General features: G+C 47.5%; 1 protein-coding gene across 1 annotated transcript; it reads right to left on the bottom strand.

The window, feature by feature from the left end:
• Positions 1-4,894: 4,894 nt before the first annotated feature.
• TBR1 (T-box brain transcription factor 1) lies at positions 4,895-15,748 on the bottom strand. Its single transcript, XM_058165041.1, has 6 exons — positions 14,859-15,748; positions 13,533-13,687; positions 12,992-13,113; positions 12,157-12,315; positions 10,352-10,413; positions 4,895-5,828 (listed from the first exon to the last, which is right to left on the bottom strand). Exons 1-6 carry the CDS (start codon positions 15,746-15,748, stop codon positions 4,895-4,897), a joined length of 2,322 nt encoding a protein of 773 aa, XP_058021024.1.
• Positions 15,749-18,408: the final 2,660 nt, after the last annotated feature.

Below are 18,408 nucleotides of genomic sequence, written 5' to 3' on the forward strand. Positions count from 1 at the left end.
AAAAACTTTAGTTTCACAGTTTAAAGATAATTTTTCCTTCATGGCAGAAGGCAAAGAAGGTGGAATAATATAATGCAGTTCATGACAAGGAGAATTAACAATCCATCAAGAGACCTCTAGTGGCAGGTTGCAGAATCACTCAATAGTGTGGGCGAATGCATGCAAACGCACACATAACACACACAAATGAACAGATTCCAGCCTCAGATTTAATTCCTCAATTCTTTTAGTTTTTTAGAAGAAGTCAGATACTACAAGGAATTTCAGATGCCCTAATCCTGGGAAATTGGAGATTTCTTCAACAGTTCACATGCAGTAAGATAGAAAAGGAAATAATTATTTCATAAGATCTACTGTTAACTACTTCCGTTTTTATAGAATTCTTAACCAGCACATTCTATTTTATCTCAGTTTTAGTGGTTCTAAACTGCAAATGTTTACATTTTTCACCACTGCCCAAAATTTTTTTAGCTGCATTGCAACCATAAATTTTCCCCAAAGTAACTTACATCCAGGTGCACCCTTTTTTTAGCTCATTGCATAGCAGGACAGGATATGATTGTACTTGTCCAAGCTGCAGCGTAAAGGTGAGAAAAACAGAAATACGTTATTTTTTTTGTGTTGAAGATCAAGTAGCTGGTATTAGAGGAAATAATTTGTTACTCCGCTTGTAAAAAAAAAAAATCCCATGTACTCCCAGCCTTTATACTATTCTTAGTTTACTCAGATCTTCTAAAAGGAGCTACACATAAAGACTATTTTTTCCAAGTTTTATTATGCTTTTTGTACACAGACAATATAAATGGGTGAAAAAACAAAACATTTTTCCCAGTTACTTGTAATTTAAAGAAACAATTATTTATCTACACAAACAAAACAAATGTGTAAGGGAGGTTTCTTTTTTAAAAAAAAAAAGAAAAAGAAAAATGTCCATCAATTACAGAAGGACATAAATATATATATATACAGGATGAAAGTCCTGAATTTCTATTTGGGAAGGTTTCTTTGCCGATTGCAAGTTAGCCTTAATCATTTTGCCTGCTGTCTATTTCACAGTTCATTTCTCAGTTCATTTCTCGCCCCCACCCACCCACAATATTTAAACATGGGTTGATCAATTATATATTTCCTACACAAAATTTTGAAGACTCACTACTCTACATCAACAAGGGGGAAAGACTAAATTGAGTGTAAAACTCTTGACTGAACGAGAAAATTAAAAAGAAAAGGTCGGAGAGGGAGGAGGGAAATTAAATTTCTTCAAACTGGTGCTGCCTATTCCCCCCAAAAAAAGCTCTTTCAGAGATACTTCCTTATGCATAGAACAAAACGAAACAAAACAAAAATCCAAACTAAATGCGATTTTTTTTCTTTTTTTAAAATATACAACTCACAAAAGTCATTTTCACTGGACTACACTACGGGCACCAACAGGTCAATAGCTTAGCATTGGTTGTAGTTTGTTCATTACAAAGATTTACAGTCATCATTTAACTGAAGTGGGGAGGGGGAGGAGAGAAAAATATTGGAACAAGAGAAGAGCACCTGCACGCCAACCAGGGCTGGGCTTAAGAATCAGTGAGGGGACAGAGAAGGGCATAAGGAGAAAAGATCATTAGATGGGTAATGTGAAATGCTTGTTGGAACTGAACTGAACTGGGCTTTCAAGGAGCTGTTCCACTCTCTCTGGCCACCTGTCTCTAATAGAGTGTTAAACTGTGATGCTTAGTTGATAAATGAGTCAATGGCCCTGTGGGCAAATCCCCTTCCCATACACCCACTTGCACACCTGATTGAGCACAACCTACAATCTAATTGAAATAGCGCCTCCATGACCCAGCGTAAGATTCACCGAGTTACTCTGCAAGAGCCCATCCCATCTGGAGTGGTTCCTACTGGAATTTGAGTCATAACTCTCTAGTCCTGTCAACTAAATTACTGTATATCAGTTTTAGTTTAAGTCAACTAGCAGTACAAACAGAGGTAGGTTTAATTGGAAGGAAGTGCCTTTTTGATCAAAGTTGGAATAATTCCTTAGTCTGCTAGGGCTGTGCTGGTAGGTTCGTACAACATGCCAAGCCAGCAAGTCACAGACTTGCTTGTAAGCTCAGTGTATTGAAAGAACTGTGCAATACTTCATGGGTAAATTGTCACTGAAACCAAATGACAGCTTCATGCAGTGTGTTATGCAAACCAAGGCAGAGTTTTTAGCCCAGGTTTCATCATAATAACAGACATTTGTTTTTGAACTTTTAAAAGTGCTTTATTTGGAATTCATATCTCCCCATCTCTTTGTTAAGTTGGTGTCCCCACTCATTTCTGTAAAGTTTGCTCCCAGCCATAGGCACCTGGAGCGACCACCTGCTTATTCCTAGTACTCCTACTACTACACTTGTTAATATGAGTAAATGAAGGGAAAAGTCCACTAGAGTCCTGCTGAACCCAGCGGGGGATCATCTATTTATAGACGCCGAGCTATTAAACGAAAGGTTTACTTTCATTGAGAATGAGTTCTGATCAGGCAGGAGATGTTGCATCCAGAAAAGGGAATTGAAGCATTATTCTCCTTGCGGGAAGCGAAATCCTACTGAGAGAAGTAGGAGTAATTTCCGCCATTACACAGCGCTTTGCGAAGGGCAACGACGCTACGATCGCACAAACTCGGAGACGACTTCCTTCCAAGAAACCGCGAGTGGAACCAGCTGCGAAGAAGAAGCTCGCGCCGTTTCCTGACTGGTGATTTCTAGTGCCATCGCACCACCGCTGTTGTCATTTTTCAGGAGGGTAGGAAGACTAACTTCGCATCGCCACAGCGATGGTGTGGTGACACTGTCGAATAGTAAGGAAACGGCGTAATGCCTCCTTTCCAGCTGTTTTCAAGATATTATTTGGAATAAATTTAATGGCATATGCTGCTGAATAAGTGCCTGTAGAATTATACGGAGTTTAAGGCCCATAGTGGGAATTTGGCACGCTCCTTGATCCTAATTCCAGTAAACATGTTTAAGGCTGTATTTTAAACTTGATCACCCCAACTGAAGCACCTGTTCTACGTGTGAAACGAAGCCAGTTTGTTTTAATCATGGTTTGCCTGATAAACCACAATTGGTTGGATGTCTAGGAGAAGCATACACCATTACACCAAGCATATACTATTACAGCTTTAATGCAATGTGTGAACAAAAACTAGTGCATTTCTTCCTCAAAATACTTTAAATAAGGTCACGTTTCGCACATATTCTCAGTCAAGACACCGAAGCAAAAAGGCGCTTTTTGCTTGAAAGGAAACTTCACTAAAAATGCAAGGCAATTAACACGAAGCTTGTTAAATTTCTATTCCAACACCAGAAAGCCAAATATTGCCTTTTAAAATCAACATAAATCCTATCCTACGGAATCCACCCTTGAAATTTAGTGTTGATTAAATCAGAAATTATTTCGGTGGGAACACTAAGGTCTGGCATGCATTTAAGTAGAATTAAGTCGTACAGACAGAGGTGTAATAATTTAGATGTTAACTGTTAAATATTTGGATCCATTCGGGCAATTTTGTTTATCAGGCTTAGCTTCGTTGAAATGGTTATAAGTTTAATTTTTGTTTAATCAAGTTTAAGCCACTTTGGACAATGATATAAAAATACTGACACACTTCCTAACCACATACCCGACTTTGTCCTAATATTAATATGCAAGTGTGTTGATGCAAGTGTGTTGATTAATATGCAAGTTTAATGAGGAAAAAAAGGGAAAGGCGTTTTAGATATTTTAGGCTTTGCTTAGGGCAGCCAACTGTACTATAGGACTCCTTGCTCGTTTTTGCGAACTGTACATATACATTTCCACTGTAATTATCCCGGAATAAGGAAGGGGAAAAGGAAAGGAGGAATATCCCTTCGAGTTTCAAGCATATGATGCAAGCAAGGACGGAAAAACGGTTAGTTTGCCTGTTGAACCTTAAACCAAGTTTACTCGGAATTACGACCCATTAAGTCCAAGCAGGGGGACGGTTATGTTCTAATCTAAATGAACAGGGAACTGGAGATGTGGAGGAGAGGGATCTAGGAGAATCCCAGATTTACTAAGAAACCCTTTAAAGGCACGCACAATACCCTTTCATCTTGCCCACCTTCTTAGTACGGCAGAATAAATAGCATCTGATATCCACCTTCCGGATCAAAGAATGTGCAGCATCCTAAGGAGAGCTGCTGTTACCTGACTGTAAAAGCTATTAAACTTCGTGGAGCTAATTTTTAAACAAATGCGTGCATGTGACTGAGCTGTAGCTCGCTGGATGGAATGTAATTCGCTCTCGCGTGTTATCGGATTACGTTTAGGGTAACTTTAAAAAGGTTTGAATGAGCGTGTCGCCCGTCAGCAAACGTTTAAGAGGGGGACACACACCCCTTTACCACACCGAACGTGGGATGGGCACAGGGATAATGAAAGGGTTTTGGAATAATCTACCTATTCGAAACACCCGAGATTGAGATCTGATTTGGCTTGGGCCAAGGGAAAAACCACCACACGATTTGTTCTGTGCGGGGAGGGAGGGGACTCGCTAAGGAAAGAGACATACAAGGTGGAGAATGAAGTGTCATGATTTTCAGCATTTCATTGTCATCCACCTACTGAAGAGACGTTAGGACGGCCCCACGGTTTGCGGGCTTTCTGCTTGTGCGAGGAAAAGGGGGGGGCAGAGAGAGAGAGAGAGAGAGAGGGAGGGAGGGAGGGAGGGAGAGAGAGAGACTGCGCGTGCGCGGTTGTAGATGCGTGGCCAGCCAGAGCCGCTTCCAAGTGACCGGGAGAACCAGTGCTCGGCCGGGCGCGCAGCGCAAAGCGCCGGCTGCTTCGGACGGGTCGGACGGGTGGGGGCGTGGCCAGAGGCGTCTCCTCTCTAGCTGTGCGAGTAGAAGCCGTAATAGCCGATGTCCTTGGCGCAGGTCTTGTCGCAGTCCCTGGGAGCCAAGGCAGGCTCGCTCTTGAGGGGCGAAGAGCTCTCGGAGGCCGGGGTGCCCACCGGAGAAAGCCGCCGGCGCTTGGCCTGCTCGTAAATCCCAGAGTCGGTGGAATCGATGGACTTGATGGACGAGGGGGTCTCGATCCAGCTGGAGTCGGACAAGTCCTTCGGGGGCTTAGAGTCCTCGGCGGGCGGCCCGGCAGCGGACGGCGGCGGCGGCGGCGCCACCAAAGGGGAGCGCTCAGGGGGCGCCAAGCTGTCGGGTTCCTCCCCGCCGCCAGCCCCGGCGGGCAAATAGGGGTTTCCTCCAGCGCGGGCACCGCTGCTGTTAGGCCAGCACGACAAGGATTTGGCGCAATACTGGGGCGGGCTGCGCGCCCCCCAGCCCGAGGGGTCCGGGTAGTAGCCGAGCGGGCGAGCGGTGCAGCCGGCCGCCTGCAACGGGAGAGCCTTGACGCCGGCGGCGGCATAAGATAATAGCGTGGCGGCGTTTCCCGCCAAATCTCCGGCGGGGTCGTAGGCCGAGGCGGCCGCGAAGTCCAGCCTATTGTTGGCGGGCGTGACGAACCAGCGCTGGGGCGAAGGCGCGGCGGGTTCTTCGGCTTGCTGTGGAGACAGCAACCCGTTAGGGTGAGGCACGCCTCGATCCGGCACGGGGCCCCCGGGTCCCACGCCGCCTCCGGCGCCCGCTCCCGGGTGGTGGTGGTGGTGGAAGCCGCGGGATTTGGCGTAGTTGCTGACGAACTGGTCCTGCAGGAAGGAGCCCGCCGCGGCGGCCGCCATCGCATAACGGGCCCCCGGCACGATCTGAGAGCGGGGAGAGTCATTGGGCGAGGGGGTCAAGCGGTCCATGTCGCAGCCCGTGTAGATCCTGGGAGGACAGAGGGCAGGAAAACAAAACAGAAAGGAAGGGAGGTGACTGGGCGGATTGGCGAGATGGGGGTGCAAGAGCCGGCCCTTTTTCCCCCCAGCCCAAAACAGGGCGTCCATTCAAACCACTGAAGGATCGCGGGTCTTAACATCTGCCTGAGCTGGTAATTCAGCCTGCGAGTGAAAGTTGGACTACAGTTCCCCACCCCCAGGTCCAAAACTGGCAGAGGCAGCGCTACATTGGGGGAAGCTGAAGACCTTCTTTCACTAATCCACTTAATTTATTCTGAGAGAGTCTCTGAGCACGTGCAAAGTAGCCGAACCTCCACTGCTAGAGCATCATCTCGCCCTTAAACTAAATGGCAAAATAGCCCAGCCCCGTTGCGTCTTGCATTGACGATAAATAGCGCGTCTCTATCGGGATTTATTGCCTCGGTGACTGCTGGATGGAGTTGCTAGTCTCTAGACTGGAAATACACTTAAGATCGGCGTCCCGGTGACCGAAGAGGTCTTTTAGGCAAGCTAAATTTAAAAGTTATCGCCCCCGTCTTACAATTCCTGCCTTCTTGGACCAAGGATGCTATTTTGCCTTTCTCACTGCAAGCATCGCAACTCAAACTACTCCACCCTTCTGCCGCGCAAGAACTAAGTGAGATGCCGAGAGTGGGTGCCCGGGTCTCTCTAAACTGCCAAAATCAGGGCAAGGTTTTGATGGACGGAGGTTTTCTCCAACCTCGCACAAACTTCCCCAGGTGTAGCCTAGAGGAAGAGAATACAACAGACTGCGGACGCGGGATAAAAAGCTTTCCAGAGTTCAATGAGGACGGCCAATAAGGGCATGCTTAGAATTCTAAAAACTTGAGATTCTGGGTTGCCCTAGAAATCAACATGCTCGCAGAAATTAAGACCAGAGACCAAGCTGAGGACAGAAGCACAAAAGACTAAAATTCTCCTAAATTTAGGAGAACGAATGGAGAGGGGTGAAAAATAGACACTCTACACACATCTGATTTCTGCTTTGAGTCATATAAACCAGTCTAGCTGTTTCTCCACAACTGCTTTTCAGATGTGTTGGGCTGAGAATAATAGGAATGGTAATCCAATGCAACAAGAGGAGGTTACTCCAGAGATTCCAAAACTAATGAGAGATTAATGAGGCTGGAGTCCTTAAAATGAGTGGAGAAAATAGAAACCCAATGAAACTAATTTTATTTGGGAGGGGGGGGGAATACTGTTTAAAGTTGTGGAGAGCCACTCTGGGAGAGAATGGAAGAACCATTGAAATGGTGGACCTCCGGAATTAAAAATCAGAAGCAACTGATTAATTTATGTGGCCACTAGACTATATCTGGAAACCCTCCTGGATGCAGATCTTTACATAAATTCTCTTATTCCAAAGGGTTATTGGCTTGGCATTGTGAATTTACAGTACTGCAAAGCTTCAAAATTGTTATTTCAGGTAGCACTTTGCATTAGAATAGCTTTTCCCTTTATAAGCACTCAACAGCTAAATCTGGATACTGGAATTTTACTTTACTAGGAGTAAGCTGTATTTCTGCCCTGGATCTATTAAACAGGATGACCTCACAAAAGTAAGAACTCCCAGAACTTCCCACATAAGGCTACTTTTCCTAATCCATTAAATGAAATAGAGGCCATACATAACATGAAGCTCCGAGTTTCCAACAAGGTCCCCACATCCAGAAAAGAAAAAACTCACTACATAGCTTATTTGAACCCAGGATCCAACAGAGGCCTGATCTGCTTGATAACTTACCAAGATATGAAACAATAGATTGTGTTGGGTTCGCTAATACACACGTAGTAAGTTGCTTTAAAAGGTGTTTTAAAAAGCCCTTTTAAAGGGAGAGGGAAACCACGTCTGAAATTCTCCCTGGTTAGCTGAGTCAATGCTGTTGGATTTGAAAGGGAGCTCCCTGCCTATTCTCCCAGAATTTGTCCTTCCTTTAGTGGGACAAGTGGCTACAGGGCCAGATACTCTTGCTCCAGAGCCATTTGGTAGGAACTGCAGGCGGGATGGTCTGGGCACATTTATCCCAAGGGATTTATTTTTATTTTTATTTCTCTCTTGTTATTTTGAGAACTCAAGGTAACAAATATAGCTAATACTCCTTTACCCTATTGCCCCCCACAAACAGCAGTTGAGCTAAGAGAGAATGACTGACCCAAAGTCACCCAGCTGACTTTCATGCCTAAACTGGAACTAGAACTCACAATCTCCTGGATTCCAGTCGATGCCTTAACCACTGCACCAAACTGGCTCTCTAGCTCTCCCTGGCAGCTTCCAGAGTGCCAGTAGCAGGGAAAGAGAGCTAGCGAGACACTCTCATTCAAAAACCTTGCCACCATCAGCTGTCTATCAAAGGGGGGGGCGGACAAATGATTGCACCCTTTTCTTCTTGATTAATCCAGATAAGCTACCTCACCTTTGGCTTCCTCCTCAGGATTGTGGCTTGTCTGATTTTGTTGTCATTGCCATGGATGTGGGTGGGGTGGATTAGAGTTAAATTGTGGATTTTTAATGTTCTGCGCAACCCAGAGTCACTGTGTGAGTTGGGTGCCTATATAAATGTGTTTAATTAACAAACACATAAATGGCTGAAGAAAAGGCACTCAGTCCTGGCAGTAGCAGGAGAAAGTTTATAACTTGCTTGGAGCAAGCTGGTTAATGAATCCTGCTGTAGTTTGGCCTGGTTTAGTCTCACTAGAATTTCATTGATGCTTTTCAGTTTCCAGGTTTGGTGCCCCCTCCCATAGTGGTTCTGGCCACGGTGACCTTATGCCCTGGTGAGGTATCTGGTTGGTGAATCACTCGTGGAGATTGGAGAACTTCGGGAAAGGAAAGAAAGGTAGATGTACAATGTGACACCTTTTGGGAGCATTCTCCACTGTAACTTATTATATCTTGGGACATTTTTTGTGCCCTGATCTGCTCCCCAATCAATCACACTTTCATCTAAATATATGCAACTATTACTCCCATGAGTCTGGGAACAGATGACTGGAATTTAGGGAGTTCTACTCCAACTCACTTGTAGGGCATTGGAATGCCAGGTTGTCAACCTTTCAGCTGCCTTAGTTTTCTTCCCTTCAAGGCAAAACTTCAAAAGAACTGCCTTGTGTATCCCCACCCCTCTTCCCAAAGGCCTACTTTCTTGAGGCCAGCTGGCTCGCACTCTTTCTACCTTTTTCTCCAGACAAAACCAAGGTGCTCGCCTGCCCCCATTGCTCACACGTAGCTGGGAATGCTAACGCCTACTTCAGTTATTTCTGAATAATCTGAGAGGATTGTGACAAACTTCAGGAGTCATGCTGGACATCAGCATCCAGGTCACCTAGAAAGAGCACTTTCCTTTCCTTCCTTCAAGCTCAGTTTGGAGCTTTACCCCTCTGCCAACCCCGAGATGGTTTTCCTATTTACAGTAGAGGGGAAAGACCAGATAGTCTCTTGGCATTGGTGCCTTGAGTGCCTTTTTCAGCGGAAAGGTGGACTACAAAACAATACCAATAGGACTATTGCCACAAGACCCTGATTTTATCCTCACATTAAGGGGGAGGAGGAGGAGGAGGAGTTGAGAGGAATAAATGACTAGTTTCTTCTAAGCTTAGCTTAAATTGAATACAGGTTTCAGGACATCAGCAACACCTCCGCCGTGTTTGTAATTGGAGATAATCCGGGAGAAATCCATCCAAACAACGGGGTACTGATTAGACAGAGACCCGCTGGGAGACTCAGAGACCCGCTGGGGCTGAGGAAGAACTCTGGGCACCTCGCGCCTGAATCCGAATTGCTTGTTTCTAAGGGCCTGATTTTTTGGAGGAAGCTTATAGAGTTTGTAGTCGGGACTCATATCCCACTAGATAACGAGCTGTTTCTGGCGAGCCAGTGGGAAGTTCCTGCTGCTTACATTCAAAATATTCGCCTCACTTTAAACTGGGGGACCACTCTGTCCGCTTCGTATTCCAGGGAGAGCTCCCTGGATCCAAAAGGGTTTAAGCAGGACAGCGGCAGGCGCTGGGGGGTGAGGGGGGGGCGCGGAGATGCAAGTCTAATGCTAACTCAGAATGATGGGGTCTTCATCGGTGGAGTAGGCAAGGGAGCAACTATCTTCGTGCCCTGCTGCAAAAAAACCTCATCCTTTGGGATTTACCGCCTTAGGTTGCGCGTTAAACAAATACAAGTTTTACCCTACGGACGGTCTTTACGGAGAAAGACAAAATGCAAAGCAGAGAGCCACGGATCTCTCCCGTTGCAAAGCCTTCAAAGATCACTTGAAGAGTTTCGTACACGCCCGCCATTGTAGCCACTGTTCTTCTAGTTCACATGCTAAGTCTGCGCGCTCTCCCAGTGGATTTATCCTAGGGGTATCCCCAATAGCACATACAACCCGCTCTCGAAAGTCCCAGGGCCTTCTTTGGATAAGTAAAAAAAACCCCACCCGCCATCCATTTAACAGGGCTGGACGTACAGGGCCAATGAAAGGCTCAAGACAAGGAACTTACGTGTCGTAGTTGTCTCGGAAGCCTTTTGCGAAGGGGTTGTGATCGATCTTCAGCTGTGTGATCTACAGAGGAGAGGGGAGGGGAGAAAGAGTCAAACAGTGGTCTCTCCTCTGCTGTTTCTGTGTAAGTTAAGCAGATGCCTAGCTTTTTCCCCCAGAGTGGATTAATTCTTTTTAAGAGAATAATGCCGGTCATTTCCTTGTGAGAATTTCTCTCGTGAAGAGAAAAGGTCTGGAAATAAATGAAGGCTAAGTGGCCTCTTCCCCAGTGCACCACACAATCTTCCCTGCAACGTTAATATTTCTGAAGGATCAACGGGGGATCTGTGAGCAGAGAAACTTCGTCTTCCAGTTGGCTTTTTGTTTTGCCTCAAGGTAGTTCTGACAACGTCCTTGGAAGGACCACAAAGTCAAGATCCGGTTTAGGCACCTTTACGCCTCTTATTTAGAATTAAATTCCTCCTAATTAGATAAGACTGACTTCGGAACAATTCTGCCGAGGATAGCTATGAGAGAGGATTAACATCCAGACACACGCTCAGAATGTGTCACAAGACTCTTACTAGGGAGTCCGATAAAATGTTTAGCCCAGGGAACATTGTAGAAACTAAATATGGACCGACAGCTCTGGATCATTTACAGTGAAAAGGAAGGTTCTCTGAATCTCAGTTGTTGTTTTTTTACAATGGCAGCAATATAGTAGCATATACTTGCCATGGTTAATTTAATTTAATGCTCTTTTTCCTATTTTCGATACAGGCTAAACTACAAATGAACTACAGGTTTCCCCCCCATAATACTAAACTGAAATATTTTACTAGTTTGCTATTCAGTAGGTCGAATAAACACAAAGATTTCTTCCATCCCTTGGCTAATTATATGGTTCAAATGAAGCAAAGTCCTGGTAAACTAAAACTAATCTTTCCTATGTCTAGGAATAGGGTCCTATAATAGAGTCCCCAAACCTGTAGTTGGCTGGTTGGCGATTTAGAGTCTAACACAAAGAAGGTGGTAATCAAAGTCAGACTTTACACAGCATTTGTTAGTGTGGGCTGCTATACCCGTTTCCTGGAAATTAATTTAACTGAGGCCCCGAGCCCCTGGAGTTTTTTATTTATTTATTTATTTTGCGGATGCATACGGCATTCTTGGGGCCTACAATAGAGAGGCAAAGGTGCCCTCCACAAATCAAGGCTCAAATATCCTGGATCCAGCCAAGTTATTTTGGCACCCCTCTCGCCTTCTGCGATAGTCAAAAGCTGTAGTCATGCATTAAACAACGGCCAATCTGCTGCCCTTCAAAGGCGCGCCAAATCTGCTCTTGAGACATGGCCTCACTCTAGGGCCGGCTTTACCTTAGGCCGCAAAAGTAAACAGTTCCAAACAAATCTGACCGGGAAAAGGAGAGGTAACTTTGCTTGTGGGGGAACGACGACGACAAAGGACCAAAACCGGTCTATAAGAGAGATTCATGCTTTCAAAGCTGGTTAAAACGCCCAGGTTAAAGCGATCTGAAATATTTAACGCACTTAAGAGAATCTGAGAGGCTCCTTCCCCACCCCACCCCACCCCCCGTTTATTTATTTTTACAATTGGGGTTGGGAAGAATCGGAACTCGAAAGCAGGTTTGAATAATTTCGCAAACAGTTTAGACAATTAATCCACCGCCATCACTTGGTGATCTGAAATCACGATTTCTTTTCCTGCACAGTTCGGGGAGTTTCGCCTCCACCCTCCCGGCCTCCGTAGCTGCACTTGTGCACCCCCCCATCCTGAAAAGGCCCAGAACCGAGCGAGTGAGTTTACATCGGTGTTTTGGTAGGCAGTGACGGCGATGAACTGTGTCTCCGGGAAAGTGAAGGTCTGAACCCGACCCGGCTGGCTGGTGTCTTCGGTGCCGTCTTCGTTCACCTCCACCACGTGCAAGCGAGGCTGATATTTGTGGAGGGACTGCAGGACCACCATCTGAAGACGGAGAAAAAGGGTAAGGGAGAGCGTGGAGAAAGTTTTTTTTGGTTTTTTTTTATACTTTGCATGGGAGAAGAGGATGAACTTTATATTGCAGACCTGCTCCCAGATCTCCCGAGAAGCCGAACCAATCTTGCCTTCTCCAAACTTCTCAATCCCTCCCCAGTTTCGCGGTTCTAAGGCGGGTCACAGCCGGACTTCGCCACCTGTTCGCCACCTATTCCACCTCGCTTCCACCACCACCCCCAAGTTACTAGAAAGCTGAAAGTAAGAACGGGAGGGAAAAGGAAAGAGCCCGGACAGCCAGACAATTCCTCCGATCTGGGCTCCTCTCTCCCCGCCTCTCTTATTTTTTTCCTCTCTTTAACTGAAACGCAATGCCTGGGAAAAAGAAAAAAGAAAAGCCGAGGCCGTTTTAGGAGCTTTCCACCGCCTCGATTCCGAACCCTTCGCCCGGGATCGCCTGGGAGAAGACGGTCTCCTGCTCACAAACTGGTGCAAGCGCATCTGCCTCGCTTAACCTGTCTATTGAATTGGCCTCTTTTTTTCCCCCGCCAGGTTTGTACAATAGGGGATGGATTTGCAGAACAAGCTCAGGCGCAAATGAAATGAATGTGGAGCGCAGGATGGGATGCCCGCGCATACAATCTCTTGGTCGAGTCTCAAAACTGACCTGCCCATTGTTGTTGGATGCCCCTTTGTTGTTGGTCAATTTCAGTTTCCCGAAGGAGATTTCTTGGCGCATCCAATGGGCTCCTGTGTTGGGCGAGTCCGGGTGCATATAGACACGGTTTCCTGAAGACGAGAACCCCGGGTTTGTCAAAGAGCAAACAAATGTTGAAGAGAAAGACATTCACACAGTGAATCTTCCCTTCCTTCTCCTTCTCCCCACTCCAACCTTTCTTAGATGATTCCTTCAATTTCCCCAGACTTCCCAGCTTCGAAAAGACAAAATTGCTCCTTCGTTTTAATTTACTATTGTATGGTATGTTTTTAGGTATTTCAACTCGGGGATCCAAAGGAAAGAAAGCGGGGATGGGGGGAAAGCCAGGGGAAGACCTTCAGTTTTAGCCTCCCCCCTAAGTTTTGTGTAGTCTTACCGGCCCAAGAAGGTCCACTAATGAATTCTTCTCAGCTAAGCTACCCGACCCTAGGATGCAAGTCTTTGCGCGCGCCCGCGTACGAGGGAAAAGAGGACCCGAGGAAGGACTTGCCTTGCACGTTGGTGTCCGCTTTGCCACAAGGCACCCATTTGCCGCCTTGGAACCGCCAGTGGTTTGGGTCCGCCAGGATGACATCCACAAAAATATTGTAGTGAGCCGTGGGATCCAGACCCGAAATATTAAAACTTAAGAAAGGGAACATTCGCCTGTTTTAAGAAAGAAGGCGAGGAAAGGAGGGTGAGGAAAAGTGAAAGGATTGAAAAGGAGGGAGATCATAATTTTATAAATACATAACTGTCCCTCTAAAATTCTCAAAAACGTTTCCTTGAGCGAATGTTGCAGAGGAAAGTAGCCGAAGGGTGCACCGATTTTAGGCATCTCGCTCCGCGCCTTTTTGTCTAGCGGATCGAGCCTAGCAGAAAAAGTCCTCTGCGTACTCATTTCCAAGTGAATCCGGCTGAAATCGAGGGTTATTTCCGAGGAAACCGGGCTGGCGGGTTGGCACATCGGCTTGTAACCCAAAAAGATCCTCGCGGGTTTCTACTGTATTTTGCCCGGAAGTAAGTCCCAGCGATTTCATTGCCTTTTGCCTTCAACTGATGGACTGTCAAATTTCAATGTGCAAAAACCAACCGAGAAGTGATGGGCTTCCCCATCATTCGGGGGGTCAGCAAAGGAAGCGAGGCGAAGCCCTTGATCGCCAGAAAGTGCTGCAGAAATAGCCCAAGGTGCACCGAAGACCCCGGCGCCCGTTCCCAAGAGGGAAGCAATCATTCTTCGTCTTGTTTATGACTCTTAAATAAGTCAGAGCGAGGAAGGAAAATATCGTAAATAAATGGGGGGGGGCTTGGCTTATAGGCCCAAATATGTATTATATATATATATAAAACTAAGAACTGGGTTATTCCAGCCCCAAAAACAAGATTGCCATTATTTTTAAACTAAGAACTGGGTTATTCCAGCCCCAAAAACAAGATTGCCATTATTTTTAATCTTAAAAACCTGAAGCAAAATGAACGGATATGGGAAAAGGAAAGGAAAAATGAAAGAAAAAGAACACGAGAGATCTACAGCCAAAGGAGAAGGAGAAAGAATAATTAAGACAATAGCAATAATAATAAGAGTTGATGAAGATGATAACACAAAAGGTGCGGGACAAGAAAAGAGGAAAAAATGGCAAATAATAATAATACTTTGAGCAGAGCCCGGAGTCTCGGCAGGAGAGCCGGTTTTTCCCGCGGCCAGGCACCCAGGCTCGGGTTCGGAGGGTGCTCTTGCTCGCCCTTTCCCGGTCCCTCAGCCTCCCTCGTCCTCCTCCGCTTTCTTCTCGGCGGCGTTGCGCCAGGCTGGCATCCTTCGACCGCAGCCGCCGCTTACCTGCCTTGCTTGGTAATGATCATCTCAGTCTGATGCCGGTGGAACTTCAGCCAGAGCGGCCTGTTGCATAGGTAGACCTGTGCTTTGCCGGGGACGAGGCCGGCCTGGGCAGAGGGGAACTGATAGAAGGGCGAGCCTTGGTAGGAATGGCCGTACTGCTGCGGGTAAGGGTAGCCGGCAGCCGGATAGCCTTGAGGCGCCGCGGAGTTGGAGAGCAGGCTGTTGTATGCTCCGTTGGCGATGACCGGGTGGTGCGCCATATAGCGGCTGGGGCTGGCGAGCGAGAAGGCAGCCGCGTGGTTGTGCTGACCCGGGTAGGGGAACATGGTAGCGGCGGCGGCCGGGGAAGCCGAGGCAGCGGCCGGAGGCTGGCCGGAGGAAGCTGGCGTGGAGAGCAGGTATCGATCCGCCGCGGCTGCGGCCGCCGCCGCTGCTGCTGCTGCTGCCGCTGCCGCTGCCGCCGCCGCTCCATCGAAGGTTGGACGGAGCTGCTCCTGGCCGCCGCCGCCGTCCAAGACGACAGGCGAGAGTTTGGCGCGCTGCTGTTGTTGCTGCTGCTGCTGCTGCTGCTGAGGCGGCGGCGGCTGCTGGGCGTCCCCTGGCGGGTCTTTGGAGTCAGGGAAATTGTCTGCCTCGGCCTGATTCGTCATCCCCCCCCTGGCGAGTTTTTTCAGAGGTGAACTTCTCTCCAGGTTGTCAGCGCTCGCCGAAAGGAGGGCGGCGGCGGCGGCAGCCGGATGGTGATGGGGGTGCGGGTGGAGGTGCTCGTGCAAGACAAGCTCGGATCCGCCCGCTGCAGGCGGGTAAGCGCCGCCGCCGCCAGCGCTCACATGGAGAAATTTCTTGGAGAGCATCATCGACGGAGGCGACAGACAATGCTCCAGCTGCATGGCTCCAAACCCGGCCCGCTTTTAGGCCAAAGCCTGCCCGGGGTAGCGTAACAGTAGCACGGGGTCGCTTGGGGCCGAAGGGCGGGAACCGCTTAAGGCCCCCAGCTCATCATCCCGGGACCCTCGGCGGCGAGGGATCCAAAGCAGCTTCTCCCACCACCCAAGGCTGGTCCCGAACTGAAGCCACGGTTCCCTCCCCCCCCCCCCTCGCCACCACCAAAAGCACCGCTCCCTGGGAGAAGAGATTGGCCAATTGACACCGTGCAGCAATCAGCCAAGCCGCACTTTTGATCTCCCTGGTTGCCGAACGCATGAAACGGCTCCTGCCATTGGTTAACCGCTGACAGTAATTTAATTAGATAGACGTTAATTAGGATAATCACCTGGCTCCCGATCGCGCGACGATCGAGGCAAATGAATATATATATGTATGTACATATACTTTTTACTGCGTGTGTGTATATATATATATGTATATGTATATGTACACATACACATATATATATATATATACACACAGATAGAGATATACAGCAATATAGATATATAATACTTTTTACAGTTATTTGTGTGTTTGTGACAAATAAAGAGAGACCCTACGCAGCCCTCCACTATCCTCTGTGGCTACAGTGTAGGAAGTCTAGAGAGAGAAGTTTGGGCACTGGCGTCCCGCCCGTCTCCTTTCGCGTCGGCCGCCTTTCTGGCTACGCGACTCGGGGCTTTCAAGAGCCCCGAAACTGAGCCACCCCTCTCTGGGCTTCCTAGCGTCGCGTTTTCCTTCGCCTCGGAGGCAGCTCCAAAGCCCCCGCGGCGTTCGGAGACGCTTCGACAGAGGGAGAGGAGAGGCCCAGCCTCTTCCTTAAGGTGAAGCGCTTGGACGGGCCGCCTTGTCCCAGAGTTTCCCCTGAGGTAAAGGCAGCAAGATTGGCCGGCCCGGTTTCCCGCGCATTCTGACCAAGAGCTGCCCGTTCCTGGTCCAAGCGGGAGCGCCGGGCTCTTCTCCAGGCCCGCTTCGCCACGCGCCCTGCCTGCCCGGAGGAATCGCCGACCAGCCGCAGATAACGAGCAACTGCGCCACGGCGTCTCTTCCCCCCCCCCTCCCGCCATCCGCAAACATCCCAGGTTCTGTCTCTTTTGAAAGAAGCGTCATCTGAAGTGCTTGAATGAATGACTGACTTGCCTTGAGGTTGACGCTTGGCTTCCTCGGTAAATAAATATTTTATTGGCGCGCAGGCATGCGGGGTAAAGGAAGTGGGGGGGGGAGGAGAGAAAGAGACGCTCCGAGAAAAACACGATAACAAACCAGCATCCAGTCAGAACTCGATTTCCCCCCCCCCTTCTCTTTCTCCCCCGTGGCCCTCTCCCTTCTTTCCTTTAGGCTTGTGTTCCTTCGGTGTTTTGAATACTTTCCCCCCTCACGCCCAGCTCTCTTTCTGTGATAATAAGCTTGTCACAAGTAATTACCTGGATTTTTTTGTAGGAATAAATTAACGTCTTGCTAGAATGAGGGGAGGGGGGAATGCTTCGGGATTGGTTTGTGGGGGGGAGGAGGGGGGGGCTAGGGGGTTCACACGCACCTTTAAAACAATAATAAAGGTTTGAGAAAAGCCGAGCTTAGATAAAACACGGAGGTGGCCCATTGGATTCGGGTTAAAAAACAGAACAAAACCCAACCCTCGGTCTGGAAGTCCAGAGCCCCCCCCCGGCTGCGCGTTCCCTCAGCCATTGTTCCTCAAGAACCCTTTTCTCGGGTAGGTTTGCCTTGAGAGGAATTTCCAACTTTAAAAATCGCTCGAAACTTGACCGAATTGTCTCCTGGGTTTTTAAACCACATAAAAAAAAAAAAAGCATAGGAAAGGTATATAATAGGAGACGTAACGGTAGCGATAATCATAACCGCAACCAAGAGAAAATGACAGCGGCTAGGGGGAGCGAATCGGACTCTTCGAGTACCGGAGGAGCCCTTGGCCGATGCGCTGCTTCTTCTTCTTCTTCTTCTTCTTCCTCCTCCTCCTCCTCTTTTACTTTTCGCTGTAGAGATCAGGATGGTCCCTGATTGGCTGTCCGTTCCACTAATCACAGGTTGGCAATTTGGGGCAAGCTGGGGGCCCTATTATAAGTGGGCAGTTTTTCTTTACCATTAAAAACCAAAAACTGTTTTAGATTACAGCTAAAATCGAGAATACCAGGCTTCACCCCACCCCACCCCCGAATTAATTCCACCCATCTCTTCCCATATGACGGTGACTGTTTTTCCAACAAAGAGCTGGAGGAAGATTGGAAACCTAGCATTTGGCACTGCAAATTTTAGTTGAATCACAGGTTATTTATTGTACTGCCTACTTGAATTTCAAAATTTGCTTGAGGTTTCAAAATCCCCCCCCTTTTTTTTTTTTTGCCATTCTGACACACAACGTTTGATGCAGATTAAACATTGGGAGGAGAGTCATTAAAATAAGTGGGTGGGTTTATTATATAAACCCCGGAATTCAAGCTCTGCTTTTAAAAAGCTGAAATTCATATTCATATTTTTAGCTAACTTATTCTATGAGTTAATTCCACATTTCCAGAATTAATTTCTTCCAATGTCACAATACTGATAGGAATAACATTTTAAAAAGTGGAATGAGAATTCTTTGGAAAATGACAAAATACGCTTC

Source organism: Ahaetulla prasina, chromosome 1 (genome assembly GCF_028640845.1).
Source record: "Ahaetulla prasina isolate Xishuangbanna chromosome 1, ASM2864084v1, whole genome shotgun sequence".
NCBI lineage: Eukaryota > Metazoa > Chordata > Lepidosauria > Squamata > Colubridae > Ahaetulla > Ahaetulla prasina.